Here is an 18,702-nt window from a genome sequence, read left to right as displayed (position 1 = left end):
ATTTGGTATTTTCTTTTTCGCCTACACATACTCATTCAGTTATCAGTATTAAGTCATACAAACTATAGCATATGTACTGGCAATATAGATTTCTTCTTTTTGCTTATCTCAGTTACAAAAGTGATATAGTTGTGAAAGAATAATAATTTTCCTTGACGATTGAAAAAAAAATTGAAGATGAAGATACATAAAAGATCGCGTTTTGTGAAACAAATTATATTCATTACGCTCTTTTGGATTCATTCATTTGATTCAGTAAACGATATCTCCCACAAATGTGTAAGAAAAAAACAAAAAAAAAAGTCAAATAACTCAACACACCGTTTCTTTGTGATTTGTGAAAGCTATTGAATAAAGACTAAATGCTCACAAGATTTCATTTAACAAAAATAGAGATCAGTACAGTTCAGGATCATAAGCTTTGACGACAATGTTAAAATGCTAAATTACATGGAAACAAAATTATTAGTTCTTTTCAAAACCATAAATTATCTCTATATAAAATTAGATACGGATATACAAAGCTCTATGCGGTCAAGATGACGACGAGACACTCGGTAAAAATCTTAGTCGGTTAGGTCATAAAGAGAGACGAAGCAAATATGAAGTCAAAAACTTAGTAATGAGACCAGAAAAAGAAGTAACAAAATCAGAAGTCGACGAGATGAGAAGAGAAATCAGGAATCGTCGACGTGGAAGAAGGTGTTGGAAGAAGAAAACCACCGATCCTTATGGCGTTTCTATCTCCGGTACGCCGTGGAAGAATCCCGGCAGTGAGTTTAGCTAGAGCCGTCGTGTACTCAACTAGTAGCTCAGTTAGAATCACTACTGATATCATTCTTGATTTTTCTCTTTGAAACTTCTAATATTTTTAAAAGAGAAAAAAAAAAAAAAAAAGATCTAGACAAATGAAAACTTGAAGATGAGTAGTGAGAATGTGAGAGACCTCTTTGTCATTTATATAGACCACCATTTTTTATCTTCTTTGGAGACTACCAATACTATAATCTATACATAATCTATTTTTTCGGGTATTATTAAAAATTTCTTAGATCTCAGTTTTATAATCACCCGCTTCTCACGCTCACTGCACATTGCATGTAAAACAACTCAAGTTGGAATTATTAAAGAAAAAAAAAAGGCCCTATAATTGATAATACATATCATTGGGACTTCAGTTTTTTGGCGAAAAAATATTTTGGTTTTTCTTTACCAAACAGATGTATATATATACAGGAGAAGTTATTTGATTAAAACGTATATAGCAGCTGGATTAATCAGAATTTGTTATTTTGCAATCATATAGAAATAGTACGAATATTGAATAACTTTATACATATTTAGTATTTGTGTAGGAGAAACTTTTGCATATAGTACATGCATACCAATAATTCATTTGGATATAAATGGGAATCCATTACATGTAGTTAGTAGTTACATGTATAATAGTACTATATATATAAGACTATATAAATGGACGAAGAGTTACTTTGTATATGCGAAACTTCTCCAATATGTTTTTGTTGGATTACTAACCAACAGAATAAAGACTCTCAACAATCGATATGATTGAACTTATACTAATCAACAAGAGTATATTGTTTTTTTCTTTTTTAGTTGTATAAAGGATTTTTTATTTTCTAGTTGTATAAAGGATATCAAATATTTTGTGTCGACTCTTGTTGAAGGTATACTTGATTAGTAAGTAGTTAATGGCTTATTTAATGGTGTGTGTATAATTTAACACGGTCACATGTTGCCCCAATCTTACATCATCACATTTTAATGAATATATAGGTGTTTTAATCAGCCGAAATTGAGATGAGTTGTCAATGCATTTTTCTAATAATCCATATTTTTATTCTTTGTTAAAAATGAAATATACACCCTCTGTCCCAAGTATTATCATAGCTAACCAAATTTTATACTAGTTTATTTTGTTTTGCAGAAATTCAAAGAGTGGACGTACAAATTTACTACAAAATTTGGTATGTTGAATAACGAAATTAGATATCTTTATAGGGGGGAGATTATCAAATATCAATTAGATCGATATCGAGCGGTTCATGTAAATTTTGATATGATTGCACCACTTTTTCCACCACCTAATTAGTAATACACTAATCAAGTTTTTAATTTATTTTAATTTTTAACTGGAAAACTAAAAGAAAAGCTAACTTTTAGTTTTAATATTAGAGTCTAATACTTATAAAAAATAATTCTAACTTATATAGTAATTTAGTAGATGCTTTTTTCGTTTATTGTAGACACTGAATCAAAATATCAAATGATGCATAATCATAAGATATATTACGTCTTATTGCCAAAATCGTGATCCATGAAATACAGATCGATATAATGGTTTTATCACAAATGTGAGAATGTTGGGAGACTGTTTTTTTCCTATTCAATGAATAAATATGTTATACGACTTGGTTGATCTTATATGACATATTTAAATGAGATATTTTACGCCATCATAAATTCATATATACTCAATTAAAAAATCCAGTTTGTCAGTATTGACAAAGTGTACGTTCACATTTTGTGAATAATGAATATTGGATGTAAAATATATTTTCTATGTTGGAGCTTTGTATGAACTCGAACATAATCAATGAAATAAATTTCAAAGTCACATTCCATATATTTATTCAAAGTCGAATAATAAGTCATACATCAATTTTCACTCTACAGTTTAACAGAGGGTCCTATAATAATAGGTCATATGAGAGTTACAACAATCATTAAACTAAGAATCAACCAATAGTTTTAAAATAATTTACCTAGTAAGGACATAATTGGCTAAATCACCAACACCATGTCACCATCAGATAGTCAATTTAACAAGGACATATATAAACATTCTTTTACTAAATTTACATCGACATGATTGTATAAAAATATTATAAAAATTCCCTCAAGCTTCTAAGTCAGTGTGTGTAAATGCATAGTGTAATGTTACAGAATTCGTTTTGTCCAAATGTTTCTTAAAACTATTTACATTTTGTCCAAATATGAAACTATACGTACGGATAGAAAAATATCGGGAAACAGCAGTTTATGTAGATTTATTGTGTATTTAAGATATACAAATAATAGTAATCTCACTGACATCAATAAATGAATGTAGAGATTATAAAAGTATACGTGTCTACATGTATTTATACATGTTCTATAGAAAGATACGCTGTAGATTTTCTCAACCCCTCTCCAAAAGAATAATGTGGACTTATTAGGCCTTCTTTTCAAGATTTCATTCATAGATTGATTTAATTGACACATCCAACGAGAGTCACGTGATCCGAGAGATTATCGAACGACGTGATTGATTTAGCTTGATTTGAAAGGAATCGGGACGACTTTAATCAGGTCGTATTCTTCATGGCTTTCCCCAAGTATGATTACTTCGAGGTTATTACGAGTGACGATATATTGGCTTCATATGTTTAAAAGCCAATAGCGTATAAAATATTAATCAACTAGAACCAAAATTAGGCCAATGGTTTAAAGTATACAGAGTTGGATCCATGTAGTGGGCCATGTTATAAAATATTGGTAAAATTAGATTTCGGCCATAGAAAAGATTGAGGTCTAGACTCGAACCTCTCGTAATTAACAGCAAAAAGAAGATATTAATCGTCAGTCAACTAACAACGAACCATACATTATCTATCTACTTGTTTAGGTGGGTTGCACTGAAACAACTTTTATCTTTTTCTCTACCTAATCATCATTTACTATTTTATTAGCCACTCTGTTTAAACACCTAGTTATTTGCCTAATTATGGTTCATGAATATGTTATAAAAGCCAATCATATTCCCCATAAATGCATAAGGTTTACAAGTGCATGTTGTTGAGCTCGATCGTCGTATTATGCTTTAACGAAAAAAAAAACCGACAAGTAGCACGACGAGACAGTATTCTTTACGGCTAAATGACTTGGATTTAGCCATTTTAGGTACAAATGTGTCATCACTTATTGTCTTTTGTTTTAGTTGGAATTTTTTAACTAATCTCTTTATATATCTGCTAAATTGTCTCTTCTTTTTGATGATCACCTTTGGATCTTATGCGAGTGTCATGTGACACATTCATCTTTATCTTATCCAAATTTTAGGAAAAAGGCAATTTACAATTTATAAAAATACAAAACAAAACTTTTTTCTGTTACTTAATAGATTGATAGACTAGGTGCTGCTTATGTCTCTGAATATACAAATTATAATTATGATGAAGGAAAAAAAACTACACAAAACTTTTTTAGGTTTTTTTGGATCACAAAAAAACGGCTACGTTTCCAATGACTCGATCACATGCACCTTACCCATGTGAGAGTGAGACTCATTACTGACAATTTTATTATCACAACTGATTTCTCAAAAGTTACAGTAGCTTTACTTATGAAGGCAACTAACTAAGAGACTTAGAAAGAATCTAAGCCTCTTTAGTACTTTCTTCAATATCCAGACTTAGTTTGATTCTGATGATGCTCTAGTAGATACATCTCAGCTAAGGCAGCAAACACTGCTGATCCAAAAGGAAGAACATTCTCGTCGAGGAAGAAATAAGGGGAATGAACACTACGTACAGAACCGATTTCTTCGTTTCTGATGCCGATTCCTAGATAGTAACCTGGTATTTCTTGTTGATAGAAGGCAAAATCCTCACCCGCCATTATCTTTTCACCCGGTTTCACCTTCTCGGGTCCAATCAATTTTTTCAAAACCTTTTCAGTGTATTCGTGTAGCTTGTGGTCGTTCACTGTTGCTGGATACATAGGATGGCTATCTTCATGCATGTCTATATCTGCTTTGCATCTATAAACTTCAGCTTCTCCTTCAACCACCTGTCAGCAATAATTGCGTTAGCTTACATTTGAACATTCGTGATTCTGTGGATCGTGGAAGAGAGCTTGTGGATATAGCAATGGCTTGTTCCATGAAATTTTTACTAGAACAGAGTAACAAGACACTCAGGAAACAAAATCAATAACTATACTCTTACTACCAGGCAAAAGATGTAATATTCAAAGGTTGTTTTGTAACTGCGCGTATGTATACGTACCTCTTTCAACCTACGTATCAACCAGTTAATGCCATCGGTTGTAAGACTCCTCAGAGTTCCCCCGAATTCTACATACGTTGGAGTCTCATCAAACTCAGAAGCGTCGCTTTTCATAAATGTAATAGACAGCACCTAAAAACCAAAAATATGAACCTTTAGCGTCAGAAGAGTCAGGTTTAGTTTTGCAAATGGTGATATCAATATGCATAAACGACGGTTAGATTTATCGATTGAGAAATTATACAACATACATGGCTTGAGAGAGGATCAACTTCTCTAGAGATGATAAGTTGTAACGCTAAGATGGTAGATGATGCAGCCAGCACCGGATCAACACAAAAAGAATGGGTCTCTGAAGAAGAAGCTGGTACTTTCCGACTCATTCTTACACTGAATATGCTTGTGGCTGCCATAGTAGGACCTGAGATTGTTTCTACTTCTCCCGTAGGTAAGTCAGTATCTATATGCATACCAAATATTGCTTCTGATTCACCCAAAGCACCATCTTTTATCATGTAAAAAGCACCTGCACCACCTTCTTCTGCTGGTTGAAAAAGAAGCCTCACTGTTCCCTTTTGATTAATCAAAGAGCAAAAATTTCATTCACAACAAAAACCTAAAGACTAAACCTTTTCAATAACCAAAGCAAACACAGATACTACAAGCTACAACATTATCCAAATCAAACTAAAAGAATGCAAGAACACTACAGACAATGCAAAAGATTCATCCTTTTTTGCGTTTGCTAAGCTAATCCCACAAATTCACAACACAACTACCTCAACCAAGCTACAGAACAAAGAGGAGAAAGCTCACCTTAAGCTTATGTTTGCGTTTGCTAAGTAATTTAGCAGCACCAAGAAGCATAGTAGTGTGTGAATCATGCCCACAAGCATGCATTTTGCCATCGATTTTGCTCTTATGATCCCACTCAACAAGTTCCTAAACCATCACCAATTCGAATTCACACAACTTTGAGGAAATCAAAAACAGACAATAAGAAAGAGAAAGAGAAAGAGAGAGAGAGAGAGAGAGAGAAATTAAGAGTTTACTTGCATAGGGAGAGCATCCATATCAGCTCGGAGAGCAACAACGGGAGGAGAACCGGACCCGATTTGAGCTACAATACCGGTTTTGGCAACCGGGTAAGAATACGAAACCCCTAATTCGTCAAGCTCCCGACGAATCAAAGCACTGGTCTCGTGTAACTCGAAAAGGAGTTCTGGGTTTTCGTGGATTTGTCTTCTCACAGAGACTAACCAGTCTTTATCACCCAAAGCTTCTGTTAGATATTGACTTGGGTACTCTTGATCTCCATTGACGGAACTAGCGATTACAAGAAGGAGAAGAAGAAGCGGCGTCGGATGTAAAGAACTAACCATTTTCAAAAATTTGGGGTCAACGGAACCCTAAAAAGGAAGCTCCGATCAGAATTTGATCTGAAAGTTAGACACTTGTTGAATAGTGAAGCATCACCAATCGAAAGCTTCGTTTTTGGCGAGAGATGACTCTAAAGCTCGAAACTTGTTCCTTTTTTTTTTAATATACTTTTTAATTAATTTCTGATATTATTTTTTTTTCTTTTTTTTGGCGGCAATATAATATCTATTCACTATTTATTATTTTATCGTCTTATTAGGCTTCATATTTCAAAGTTAAATCAATTGCAAATATAAAAATACAGAAAAGTAAAACAAAAATAATTAAGAAGGGAAAAAAAAAAGTTGCAAAAGCTGCTTCTTACTTAAATCAATTTTTATACATGAAGCTTCATAAATAGTTTTACATGTTTGTACACCGTATAAGTTTATAGAACCTCTAATCCCCCTTTATCTCTTCTTCCCTCAACGCAGGAACCGCAAAGAGTGAGAGCGGTCAAGTCAATCTAATGGAAGACAGAGCAAAGGTCTTCTCTATAAGGGGGACAAAAAAAAACTGAGGTCTCTTTTTAAATAGAAAAGCTAAAAAATCTGTTGTTTGAGTGTTTTTGTCATGAAACCAACTGAGAGCAAGGCATTCTTATGGGAGAGAATACAACGGTTAGCCTTGCGTGGTCTGATAGAGAGTACTTTTCTGGCCATATTCCTTTTTCAACTTCAGGAGGAAACAAAACTGCGTTCTTGACACTGAACCCGACGGTTTGTTCTCGGTTACCTTTTGCTTCTCCGTCCGCTGCATCTCTTTGTTCTGACCAGGTTTGGTTCCATATTCTTTGCTGCAGTGAGTTAAGTACATACATAGTTGAGCAAACATGTGTGTACATACATATTGGTGTTACCAAATCTCTAAGTTATCTAGATGTTCACGGAATCTCAACTGTTGAAACTCAAACTACTAGTAGAAACTACCTTAAGACGAATCATGAACACGTTTTTGAGAGAGGATTCTAATGAAAAAAACATTTACCTGAAACTCCTTGTAGTCTAGAAGACCATTTCCATCAATGTCAGCTTGAGTCCACAAATCTTTGATCTCTTTTGCCGTGAGTCCATTGCAATGACCTGTTAAATTGAGCTGTGTAGAGAAAGAGAAAAACTATGTGAATATTCAGCTGAATGACGCAGTCATAGGAATATGATTTACTCGCATTACAGTTTATGTTATATATACCTGCCGAAGCGTTTCACAGAAACCCAAGAATGTAATGTGGTCACCATCATTGTCGGTTTTCAGAAAGGCAAAAGCATCTTCAGCTGTTAGTGAGGCTCTTCTCAGTAGATACTGCAAATCAAAACGCTCTGATGTTACAGGGAGAAAGCCAGAAAACCATAATCTTTCCAAAAATCATTTGGACACTAATTGCAAAGCAAGTTTAAAGTTAAACCAGTTTCAGGATCAACAAGTAAATCTTTTTGGATGCAGTAAAATGCACAAAGAGATAAACACCTATAATAAAGACACAATTGAGGAGAGTCTCACCCTAAACATGCCAAACACTGCTTCACTCCAACTTGTTTTCAACAGCTTTCTATACCGATTTGGATTTAAAAGCCATATGAAATCAACAGCGCATATGTTACCCCGATGATTCCGGTGGCTCACCCACTGTAAAACCAAAGAAAACAAGGATTTCAGAATCCTGATCCCAAATTTATAACATCAAAAAAATCTACAGCATACCCAAAAGTATTCTCCATATGAAGAAAGACAGTGACCTTGTGAGCATCTGAATCTGTATACCGATGAGCAGTGTCGTAAGACGACACAAAACCCTGTGACCTGAGAAACTTGTAGACATGTCCTCGCTTACTTCCGTTCCAATCTCTGCCACCAACAGAAACAAGCAGAGGAAAAATTTAAGTACTATTCATCGTATCTAAATCCAAGAAAAATGTAAAAATCCAAACAAGGTAGTTAGTTACCCGCAAAGTATAATAGGCATAGGACTGAGATTAACTTCCTTCTGATAAGACTCTACATACTGAAGAATCTTATAAACCTGCCCAAAACCAAAATCTTGTTTATTTATAAAGATACAAAAATCATCGCACAATGATAATAATAACAATTTATTTACCTGCTGCAGTCTTACTATAGACAAAGTTGAATCATGAGGAAACAGCAAATGAGTATTGACAATCAAAACTTGTTGATGAGCATCGTACTGAGAGTAAGGAGGAACTAATTCTACGTGAAGCAAACTGCGCAACTCTGTCACCACAATCGTTAAAAAGCAAATCCCTCGAGTTCACAACTCTAAAGTAGTCCTTATGAACAGCCGTAAGCAAACCTATCATCACCAAATCACAAATGAAAACCGCCACATACACATGGAAACAACAACATCAAAGCCAAGAAGAAGATTTGTCATCAAAGTTTTAATACCATCGCCACGGTTATTAGTACGGCCAAGCTTGTAACTGAGATAACCAGCGTCACCAAGTCTCTTCTCATACATATTAACAAGCTCTTCGTTCCCTACCCAAAACTCCTTTAGAACCAAAAAAAAAAATCAGAAACAGAGCACTAAAAAAAAAAACAAAAGGTTACTTTCATAGAGGCAATTCGTCAACAACCTGTAAACAAATGATGGAAGACCTCTCATATAATAACCAATCAATGATTCTATGATTCCTTCCAAACCAATACGTTCGATTATCACTTTCACGAAGACTCTGATCCTACATTTCCAACAACACACACATAATTCAAAAATTTACCAAAAAGAAAAAGAAAAAAAAATCAAAATTGATGAAAAAGAACAAAACCTTGGGAGAGAGACGTTTATAGATGGGAGCAAGGATATTGAAAGTAGTACAAGAGATACAAGGTTGCTGATGCTGGTCTCTTATGGATGATGAGATTGCATAGCTTCCTATTTTTGATATTCTCCCCTTCATTCTCTCTTTCACCGCCGGCGAATTTACGGAAACGGAAACAGAACAAAAAAAAATACAAAAATCTCCGGCGGTAAAAATCAAAAAAGGAGAGAAGAAGATTAAACAAAAAAAAAAAAGAACACAGAGGAAGAAGATGAAAGAAGAAAGAAGAATTATCGAAGAAACGTCGTGACCGCTCTCTTTTTTTTTTTTTTTTGATTTTTTATGAATTAAAACAGAGAAAATGAAAATTCAAAACCCCAAAATTAGAAAGTGTTTTTAGCGATTGATTTGAGAATTGTGAGGCTTTAAGGCTATTTTAGTTTTTGAAAAAAAGCTTTCGTCTCCTTCATGAACGTGCGTGTGCATGTGTGTAGTGTCATGAAGCACTTTGTTATATATATATTGTAAGGTTTCGAATTTATTTATAGAAGGTGATTAATTACTAATAAATATTTTCTATTTCCTTAATTTGTTCTTCGTATCTTTTTCTAATGACCAAAATTTTAATATATGTAATGAGAAATGAATATATTAGCTTTCGATCGACGCAAAATTCGATGGGCGGGGGCCATTGTTTTGTTCCTTTCGGCCCTCTCTATAAGATTTGTTATTTTTATAGTAAAGTTTTTATTTAGTTTATAATTATATTGTCATCTTTTTATAAAAAGGAGGAAACAATGCATGGACATAATAATGCGTTTGTTAGACGTTCTTGTCGATATCTTTGTTTTAAGGATTTTAACAGTTTACATAGTTGAAGTTTTTGATATAATAATATACTAATATATAAATTAAACAGTTTCTTTGTTATATGAAAAATGAAGTTGCATTGCTATATATAAAAAAAAAAAGTTTCTTTGTCGATATCTTTGTTTAAGGATTTTAAATAATGATGAAATTAAATGCTGAATATATGGTTTACAAATAATGGAAAACTAGGGTACTTTTCTATATGTATGATTATTCAGAACTTATTCATTTTATGATGTACGTGTTTTACAAGTTTTAGCTTAATTAGAGAATCATGTTAAAAAACTTCCGAGCTACAGTTACGTTTCAAGCACGTAATAAATAATAAACACAATTTATTCGCTCGAGATATGATTCAATTGAAATTTGAAATGTAGAATATATATGCTTGGAATAAATATATAATTTTGATACGTACATTTATATATTATATAGTTAACAGAAGATGTCCTTTGATAAGATGAAAAGAATTTGACGTTAAACGAACAAAAATAAAAGGGGATAAGACTTGAAGAATATTGTTGTGTACTTGTGTTGGTTGTGCAATTTGGCCGAAAGTTACATAAAGCGACATGAAAATTAACCGACACCTCTAGTTGTCTTTGTTCCTTCATAATCTCCACGAGTCCATTTCTTCCACCTTTTTTAATCGAACATTAAAATATTCTACTAACGCAAAAAAAATATATATATAACATAGAAACTTTAGATTATCGTGTTCCTTAATCAGCTCTCTCTCTCTCTACTAATTTCAAATATTATATATTTGGTAAAGCATTCCAAACTTTATATATAAATTATATACCACGTGAGTCTTAACCAGATTAGTTTCACAACTGAAAAAAGTTACATTAATGCTTCTGGCTGCTATAGCTAGTGTAAGTAAGAGAATGGGATTATAGACTTAAGAGTTCAGCGTACAAAGACGAAAAAATGTTTAGCATTACGTGTTTTCAAAGGTTTAAGAACAAGATATTCTTAATTTATTCTTTCATCCTCTTTGGCGGCTGTCTCTTATTCAGTTATTCACTTATTCCCATGATTTTTAATAAAAAACTAGTAAAGTTAGGTGTTATGAAAGACCAGATTATAGTATGAAAGACCAGATTTTTATGCAATTACGTTTTATAATTGTTCCTTCCAAGATAAACTCAGTTAGTCCACTTACGTTGAGAATGCAATTACGTTTTATAATTCTTTGGGCCAGTAGAGAATATTGTAGTTTCTGAATGCAAGGAGCAAAAGTAGCAACACATCAAACTCAGTGTTGGGTATAACTCTTGTGGTTGTGGTGGTAGGTATTAGTCATTTAGAGAGGTCACACATGTGGACAGTATAATCCGATCAAAAAATAAAGAACATTACTAATCAGAAAAAAAAATAAAAATAAAATGAAGAAGAAGACCACTTCAAAAATCTTGGTATAATAGAGGCTAAACGAGAAGATAGATATATATACAAAAGAATGTAGCAAGCAATTTGGTTGTGGTCTTTACTTTGGTTGCTTCCAGAAGAGCTTGGTTGGGGGGAGATAAAACGGAATTCGATTAAAACCGAAACAAAATTTGACGGAAGAGTAAAAAACTGCCGCAAGCATACAACAAACAGAGACATACAAAGAACCACAAAGTAATCGTCTAACGACAAATACATAATCGAGGGGTAATTAATTATGTACAGCTGCAGAAGATGAAGAAGAACCTCCGCTATAAGCCTATATAACAAATCCACATTGCTCTCTGCGTTTTAGGACGAAGAATCTATGGCTTCGACTTGTTGCCGAGCAAGGTACTTCTCTCTTCTCTCCTTCTGATATATGACATAAAAACTATGGTGAGTAAAAAATGGGATTCATTTGGAGAAAGAGAGAGTTAAAAAGGAACAAAGCGGGTAGCTTATGATACCCATTCGTCTATGACAAGACCCTCCCCAACAACGCGAGGCCCTGTCTCTGGTGGAGGCTTCTTTCTTGCTTCAACTGCAGCTTCAGCTTCATCCAGTTGACGTTTCAGTTTCTCCATTGCCTGATCATTACACATCGTAATCCTCCTCATTGAAATGTTCAAATAAAAAAATCTATAGTATATAAGTTTCTTAACAGCATGGAAATCTACTAAAAAGCTTACAGCACTTGAGCCCTCCGCATCGAGAAAAATGACCCGAAGAACCCTCTCCACTGTTACTTGATCCTTTTGCTCATCAAACTGCATGATAAACACCACAAAATGCATCATCTAACTAAACATACTAGAGCAAGATGACTCCGAGCATCCTCTGCCTAAAACTCTCAGAGACGGAGATTGCTACTTTCTTGACAACCTATTTACCAATTGCATTGCATTAGCCTATTAAGAGTCATGTATGTGACTAGCAGTATATTCTAAGATTGAACAATAATATCTTTCAACAACCGACTCTTTAAAGGAGCGACATAACATACCAACTCAGGTACATACTCTACTCCTGGTTTAACTTTCAGGCTCATGATCTTAAACTTAACCTTGCTCTTCTGGTTCAACTGCTGTTTTTCATTGTTCTCAGGGTGTTCCACAAACTTGAACACTGCAATTGAACGTTTACAAGAAGCAATAGTCAGACTCTGTATAAACTAGCTGGTGTATGCACAACCAAAAAAGACATAATGTTTCCAAGAATCTCATTACCAGTAGCAAAAACACTCTCTCCTGGAGCTAAAACACCACCAGGAGGACGCATATAACAACTTTTCGGAGCCGTGGTTTGAAACTAAAACATGAGAACACAGATTAGAGTGACTTAGATACAACAAAACCAAGTCAACAACAAGTCAACATCTCTGCCAAAAAAACTACGAAGCTGCTGAAACTTGTGAATAGTTCAGAAAGAGCAACGATGATGCTTAATGATACATACAACTCCTCCATTACCTTAAATGCAGTATGAGATTTGCTAGTATTCTTAAGCTTGATTGCGCTGCGAACTTGTTTACCAGGTTCATCTGAAACAATCACAAACGCCCAAATTTTAATTTCGTTCTTTAACTACAATCAGAGCTTCTAAAACTCCGAACCAAAACCAATCAATTTCAGAGAGCTTGACTATTCGAAATTCGAAATAAAGCTAAATCGACGGAAGAAGCTAAAGAATAGAGACGTACAAGGGAAATAGAGAAAACTGGAAGGATCTAATCGGAGACGACGGCGAGCCGGGAGAAGTGATTTCGCGACGGAAGAAATAGTCGAGGAAGGTTTAGAGACGGGGGAAACATCCGTATTCCGATGTCCATGGCGGCTACGGTAGTTTTGACTTGGGTTCTGTGTAGAAGACGAAGTGTTGCTTCTCCTCTGCCAAAAACGGACATAGCTTGAAGAGGTTCTTCTTCTTCTTCTCCTCCACAGCCACACTCGGATTCTGACGGTCACCGATCGTCATCGGAATTAATCAATTTATCCCGGTGACCGGAGAACAAACTTCGAAGTTTCTGAAATAAAACGTTTTGTTTCTTAAAGAGAGAGAGACAAATTGGTGTGAACTTCAAAGAAGGAAGGAGAAGAGAAGACTCAAGACAAAAAAAAAATGGCGTTTTCTTTTGGCGTTTACTTGTTCTCTGCGTCTGTGTGAGGGTCACGAGTTTCTTTTAAATCGGATTTCAGATGGTTTTTATTTTTTAAAGTAGTTTATAAGTTTTAGTGAAATCCGTGTTTTAGGTTGGTGTGAAAACGAGTTTTTGACAAATAGAAAAAAAAAGTCTTAAGGTACGTTTTATTGGGGGTTGGCATTATTATTAAGGGATTTTGTAAAAATAAGTGATTCGTTGGTTGGTTTGGTTGGTTTGGTTGTGAATTAATTGTTCATCTCGTTGTTGTGTTTGCATTTGGTTGGTAAAGAGACTAAATAAGTAAGTGCCAAGAGGCTGATGTTGCTTTTTTGCATATTGGGCATGTATGTGTTAGTACATTACTTACGGATTGGCCAAAAATATCATATAAATCTGGTCTCACAAAAATTCCACTAATTATTTGGTGATAAGTACATCATCGAATCAGTTCTAAACAAAATTTATATATTAGAAAAAGGTGTTGCTTAAATTATATATTATGGGCTTGAAGTAGTCTTGAACATCTTTTGGACCGACGATACTATTTTATATTAGTGTCCATCCAAAACCATATTCGAACATGTGTGACCTATTGATTTTTTTCTTTTTTTTGAAAATGTAAATAGTAACAACTTTCTTACCACGTTTAAGCATTAAAAATTTGTTAATTCATAGAAAAAAAGAGAAAAGGAAAGAAAACTTTTAATATATATTAGTTTAATTTTCGTTATGTTCGTAACTACGGTAATCTAACATTCCAACTTTCTCTAGATTACCAAAATGTTCAAACACATTTCCAAAAACGGAAACTATAATTCTTTACTTACCGTAATTATGACAAGATCTAAAGAATCTCATATCCTTCTTGTTATATGTCTTACTATATAAAGAATCTCAAAATAGAGTTTAAACAGAGTAAAAACAAATGCTAACATGAAAGAAAAACAAAAAAGAAACAACCTAACAAAGCTCAGCTCTCACTTGATCATGAAGTCAAGAAGGTCCCCCAAATGAAAGATAGAACTGAAATCACTATATAAAGATTAGTTTTCAAAAATTAGTAATTTATATAATCATAACATGTGTTAAAGTATATCCATATATTTTGACACGTGTGAAAATAATTTTTTATTTTAAAATTATAAGAAAAATAAAAAAAATCGTAAAAATAAAAGAATTCTAATTAATATTTTGAAAGTATATAAAACCAAAAGTAATCTACTATATGACTAAATCTAATAAAAAAATTATCTATTAAATTACTAATTTAGTAGGAAAAATGTACAATTAATAATGAAAAAATGTGCAATTAATAAAAAATTATCTGCAATTTAATTACAGTTATTATTTGTTATATACATATAGTAAAAACAAGTTTATACACAAAAGTGATTAAAGTATACAAAATTTGATGTGTTAAAATTAGTAGTTAACATAATATAAGAAAATTGTGAGAATCAAAATAAAAAATTAATGTAATGTTATTAAATTTTTCAGTCGGTGAATGATTTGATAGTGTATTCAATATTATTCTATATAATTATATGGATGATTTAATTTAATTTTCAAATTTTATATTCTATAAATTAAATGAATTTAAAATTTTTATATCATCCACAAATAGCTGGGATTTATCTAGTCATTTTATATTTTAACCATGTATATAAATTTTTAATCTTACAAAAATCATAATAACTTGCCATTTTTTTTAGAAAGGAAACACATGTGACAAATCTTATCTTTAAAATTTTTTACATGTCGTAATCTTATAATTAGACAACATAATACAGGTTTATTCATCAAAGTCTTAGGGTTTATAGCCTTTTTAACAAATTCGTGTTAAGCAAGAATAATAATAAAAAAAAAGAAGCTCAATCTCTCTTTTGACCCTTTCCCGACGTATATACTTTTTTTTACTTGACACTTTTTAAACCGCTTCTCCTCCAAGTAATTTTTTTCTTATAACTAGTATAGAATAAGTCAACCCGTCAAATTAAAAAGAGCTTGAAGAAAGACACAAACAATTGAAAAAAAAAAGATTTAAAGGGGTTTTTTTTTTTTTTCTTCTTCTATTTCCCCTTCTCCAAGTTCAAGTTCAGAGAGAGTTTGTTACAACAGCTCCTTCAAAGATGAGTCAGCTCGCGCTTGCAAGATCCGGTGGTTACACCGCCGCCGTCAAATTCCTCCCTATGCTTTCCGCCTGCTGATTCCCAAGATACTATCGTCACTCGCCGCCGCCTCCACTACCACCTCCGTCCGTAACTTTCAGCTCTACCGGAAGTCCTCTCACCAAGTTCGTTTCAGTCTTACGATTTCGTATACATTCTGTGAAAACCTCTTCGGATTTTTGTGTTGATTTCGTTTTTTATTTTATTTTTGTAGTTACCAAATCAAGAAGCCGTCACCGTCTCCGTCGAAATCCTTTGCCTCCAGGTTTCTTCATCAATCTTCCGGAGCTGCTCTGCCGCAACAGTTCTCCGGCGTTCGCAACTTCTCCTCACACCCAGCAGTTCTTACGACAGGTATTTTAAACCTATATACGCTCTGTGGAATTCCGATTTCAGTAGTAGAAGAAACTTTGGGATTTGATTGGTTAGGTTAGGTTGATTTAACGGATCTTCGCTGGAATTTGTTTGTGTGTAGCTACCACATTAATCCGCCGTCTAACTGGGGGATCAGAATCGTGCCGGAGAGGAAAGCTTGTGTGATTGAGAGGTTTGGTAAATACGTCAAGACTTTGCAGTCGGGGATTCACTTCCTCGTTCCGCTTGTGGATCGTATTGCTTATGTTCATTCTCTAAAGGAGGAAGCCATTCCTATTGGTAATCAGACTGCGATTACAAAGGATAACGTTTAGCATTCACATCGATGGTGTTCTATACGTTAAGGTGTTTATCTTCGTTTCCAATTTTTTGTTATAAATTTTGATATTCTTCCTAAATTGTTTATTGATCTTTGAGTTTCTTTGCAGATTGTGGATCCTAAGTTGGCCTCTTATGGTGTTGAGAATCCAATCTATGCTGTTGTCCCAGTTGGCTCAGACTACAATGCGTAGTGAGCTTGGGAAAATTACTCTTGACAAGACTTTTGAGGAACGAGACACTTTAAATGAAAAAATTGTGGTATGTTCTCTTTGCTTCTGGTTCAGTTTTTTTGGTTGTTTGCTTTTAATGTACTTGATGTTCGTTTCAAATTGAAAACTGGGGTCCTTTGATAGTTCATAGTCATTGATGTTAATGTGCATCTGTAGTGGGTCTTATATTACTACTTAAGATTAAGTTCAGATTGTTTAACTGTGTTGTTCAGTTCATGATAGCTGGCTATATGAGTTTGAGTTTACATTTCTAAGATAAGAGCATTGTAGTTGATGTGTTCTGGAATGCATTATGCGTTTGTAGTTTATGTGTTGGATATCAGAAGCATCTGAACAATTTTGAAATGAATTACTCTTGCAGGAAGCCATCAATGTTGCTGCACAAGATTGGGGTCTTCAGTGCCTTCGTTATGAGATCAGTGAGTTATTAATTCTGTTGAATCTTTGCTGGATACCCTTTTGGCCTTGTTTCTAATACATGTATATCCAGGGGATATCATGCCTCCTAATGGAGTGAGAGTTGCTATGGAAATGCAAGCTGAAGCTGAACGTAGAAAGAGAGCCCAGATTCTTGAGTCTGAAGGTAAATTTGCGTGGCTTATCCTTGAGAGTTTATGTTCTGGGATTGAACTATGTTTGCTACAGCTAATTTCGTTCAAATTCTTGGCTCAAAGCTACCCATTTCCCTTTTTTGATTTATTTACAATGAGAAAACAATAAGCCTGCTCAATTTGTTTCTCATAATCTGCTATACTAACTTTAACAGGAGAACGGCAAGCCCATATTAATAGAGCTGATGGTAAGAAAAGTTCTGTAATCTTGGAATCAGAAGCTGCAAGGATGGATCAAGTCAATCGAGCACAGGGTTAGTATTTAGTAAACATACTAAGTTTGAAAAACGTGAACTCATATTACTAAGACGTGGAGCCATTTGTCAGTTAAACTCATCATAACTGACTCTGTTTATTTCATACTAACGTTTTCTTTATTTGTGCTGTATGCTCTCCAGGTGAAGCCGAAGCAATATTAGCTAGAGCACAAGCAACAGCTGATGGACTGGCCATGGTGTCTCAATCCCTCAAGGCAACTGGTGGAATGGAGGTGAGTTCATTAGATCAAGCAGTGGTTTCTAAGCATGATTTCCAGAATTTTGAGATAAATAAACTAACTTGATCACTTAGGTGTTAATACTGTTTTATCAGATTGTTAGTTTTAACTTGATCACTTAGGTGTTTATTGCTACTTAACCCTTCAAATGTGAATGCATTGTCATCTAACCCTGTTTTCCCATGACTGATTCTCCCTGACTTTGAGTAGTGATTCAGTGGCTTATTGGACTTGCAAATGCTGACTTTAAGTTTTACTTGTTTTGCTTTCCAAATTGAGACCTCATATGCTTAAAATCGTGGTGCAGGCTGCGAGTTTGAGAACTGCGGAGCAATACATTAATGCTTTTGGCAACATTGCTAAAAAGGTAAATACAACATTTTACTTGATCTCATCTGCTTTCTAATCTCGTCCTCCCTTGGGATTATCTAATAGAGTTTTTATATTTGTTGTTAGGGTAACACATTGCTGCTTCCGAGTGCTGTTGACAACCCTGGTAGCATGATCGCTCAAGCTTTAACAATGTACAAATCCCTTGTCAAGAATGGTCCCAACAGTGGTTTCACGGATAATGCAGCAGCGGCAAACTTGAATAGAAGCTATGGTAGCTGACCTAGTGAACAAATTCTTTTGAAATGTGAAGGCTTATAGCCATTATCAGTTTTTTTTTTTTTTTCTTTTCATATATGAAACAGTTATCTTACCTTATAACCAACCATTTTGCAAACTAGAAAACAGATCTAAACTCAATTGTCTAAAAGAGGTTTTCCACCAGATTTTGGT

At 34.0% G+C, this 18,702-nt stretch overlaps 3 protein-coding genes and 2 pseudogenes across 5 annotated transcripts; 1 reads left to right on the top strand and 4 right to left on the bottom strand.

Annotated features, from left to right (window-relative positions):
• Positions 1-352: 352 nt before the first annotated feature.
• Positions 353-927, bottom strand: LOC147935351 (uncharacterized). Its single transcript, XM_087475846.1, has one exon. It carries the CDS (start codon positions 836-838, stop codon positions 650-652), a length of 189 nt encoding a protein of 62 aa, XP_087331972.1. The 5' UTR covers positions 839-927; the 3' UTR covers positions 353-649.
• A 3,413-nt stretch (positions 928-4,340) lies between these two features.
• LOC104725935 (IAA-amino acid hydrolase ILR1-like 3) lies at positions 4,341-6,639 on the bottom strand. The gene is made up of 5 exons (XM_010444687.2): positions 6,122-6,639; positions 5,886-6,011; positions 5,321-5,641; positions 5,070-5,201; positions 4,341-4,851 (listed from the first exon to the last, which is right to left on the bottom strand). The coding sequence occupies exons 1-5, from the start codon at positions 6,449-6,451 to the stop codon at positions 4,462-4,464; spliced, it is 1,299 nt and encodes a 432-aa protein (XP_010442989.1). The 5' UTR covers positions 6,452-6,639; the 3' UTR covers positions 4,341-4,461.
• A 152-nt stretch (positions 6,640-6,791) lies between these two features.
• LOC147935350 (putative calcium-binding protein At1g02270) lies at positions 6,792-9,788 on the bottom strand (annotated as a pseudogene). The gene is made up of 10 exons (XR_015570653.1): positions 9,278-9,788; positions 9,086-9,190; positions 8,895-9,000; positions 8,587-8,799; positions 8,432-8,508; positions 8,225-8,333; positions 7,989-8,114; positions 7,680-7,790; positions 7,476-7,583; positions 6,792-7,284 (listed from the first exon to the last, which is right to left on the bottom strand). The product of XR_015570653.1 is annotated as a putative calcium-binding protein At1g02270 (transcript).
• Positions 9,789-11,662: 1,874 nt separating this feature from the next.
• LOC147935349 (vesicle-associated protein 4-1) lies at positions 11,663-13,872 on the bottom strand. Its single transcript, XM_087471267.1, has 7 exons — positions 13,278-13,872; positions 13,048-13,118; positions 12,805-12,886; positions 12,582-12,703; positions 12,268-12,345; positions 12,046-12,165; positions 11,663-11,950 (listed from the first exon to the last, which is right to left on the bottom strand). The coding sequence occupies exons 3-7, from the start codon at positions 12,854-12,856 to the stop codon at positions 11,888-11,890; spliced, it is 435 nt and encodes a 144-aa protein (XP_087327393.1). The 5' UTR covers positions 12,857-12,886; positions 13,048-13,118; positions 13,278-13,872; the 3' UTR covers positions 11,663-11,887.
• Positions 13,873-15,759: 1,887 nt separating this feature from the next.
• LOC147935348 (uncharacterized) lies at positions 15,760-18,511 on the top strand (annotated as a pseudogene). Its single transcript, XR_015571403.1, has 10 exons — positions 15,760-16,011; positions 16,101-16,240; positions 16,362-16,606; positions 16,690-16,840; positions 17,174-17,231; positions 17,303-17,395; positions 17,579-17,677; positions 17,822-17,913; positions 18,227-18,286; positions 18,376-18,511. The product of XR_015571403.1 is annotated as an uncharacterized LOC147935348 (transcript).
• Positions 18,512-18,702: the final 191 nt, after the last annotated feature.

The sequence above is a fragment of the Camelina sativa genome, chromosome 11, assembly GCF_030686135.1.
Source record: "Camelina sativa cultivar CO46 ecotype springtype chromosome 11, ASM3068613v1".
Lineage (NCBI taxonomy): Eukaryota > Viridiplantae > Streptophyta > Magnoliopsida > Brassicales > Brassicaceae > Camelina > Camelina sativa.
The sequence above is the reverse complement of the archived record's forward strand: the minus strand, read 5'-3'. Positions and strand labels throughout refer to the sequence as shown.

What these genes read in the sequence shown, in the direction of transcription:
- LOC147935351 (XM_087475846.1), bottom strand. Translation starts at nt 838, where the DNA reads ATGATATCAGTAGTGATTCTAACTGAGCTACTAGTTGAGTACACGACG.
- LOC104725935 (XM_010444687.2), bottom strand. Translation starts at nt 6,451, where the DNA reads ATGGTTAGTTCTTTACATCCGACGCCGCTTCTTCTTCTCCTTCTTGTA. An exon ending in TGGATGCTCTCCCTATGCAA is followed by an intron (nt 6,012 to 6,121) that starts GTAAACTCTTAA and finishes GTGATGGTTTAG; the next exon opens with GAACTTGTTGAGTGGGATCA. An exon ending in TGATACGTAGGTTGAAAGAG is followed by an intron (nt 4,852 to 5,069) that starts GTACGTATACAT and finishes TATTGCTGACAG; the next exon opens with GTGGTTGAAGGAGAAGCTGA.
- LOC147935349 (XM_087471267.1), bottom strand. Translation starts at nt 12,856, where the DNA reads ATGCGTCCTCCTGGTGGTGTTTTAGCTCCAGGAGAGAGTGTTTTTGCT. An exon ending in AGAGAGTGTTTTTGCTACTG is followed by an intron (nt 12,704 to 12,804) that starts GTAATGAGATTC and finishes GTTCAATTGCAG; the next exon opens with TGTTCAAGTTTGTGGAACAC. An exon ending in GTCTTGTCATAGACGAATGG is followed by an intron (nt 11,951 to 12,045) that starts GTATCATAAGCT and finishes GTCATATATCAG; the next exon opens with AAGGAGAGAAGAGAGAAGTA.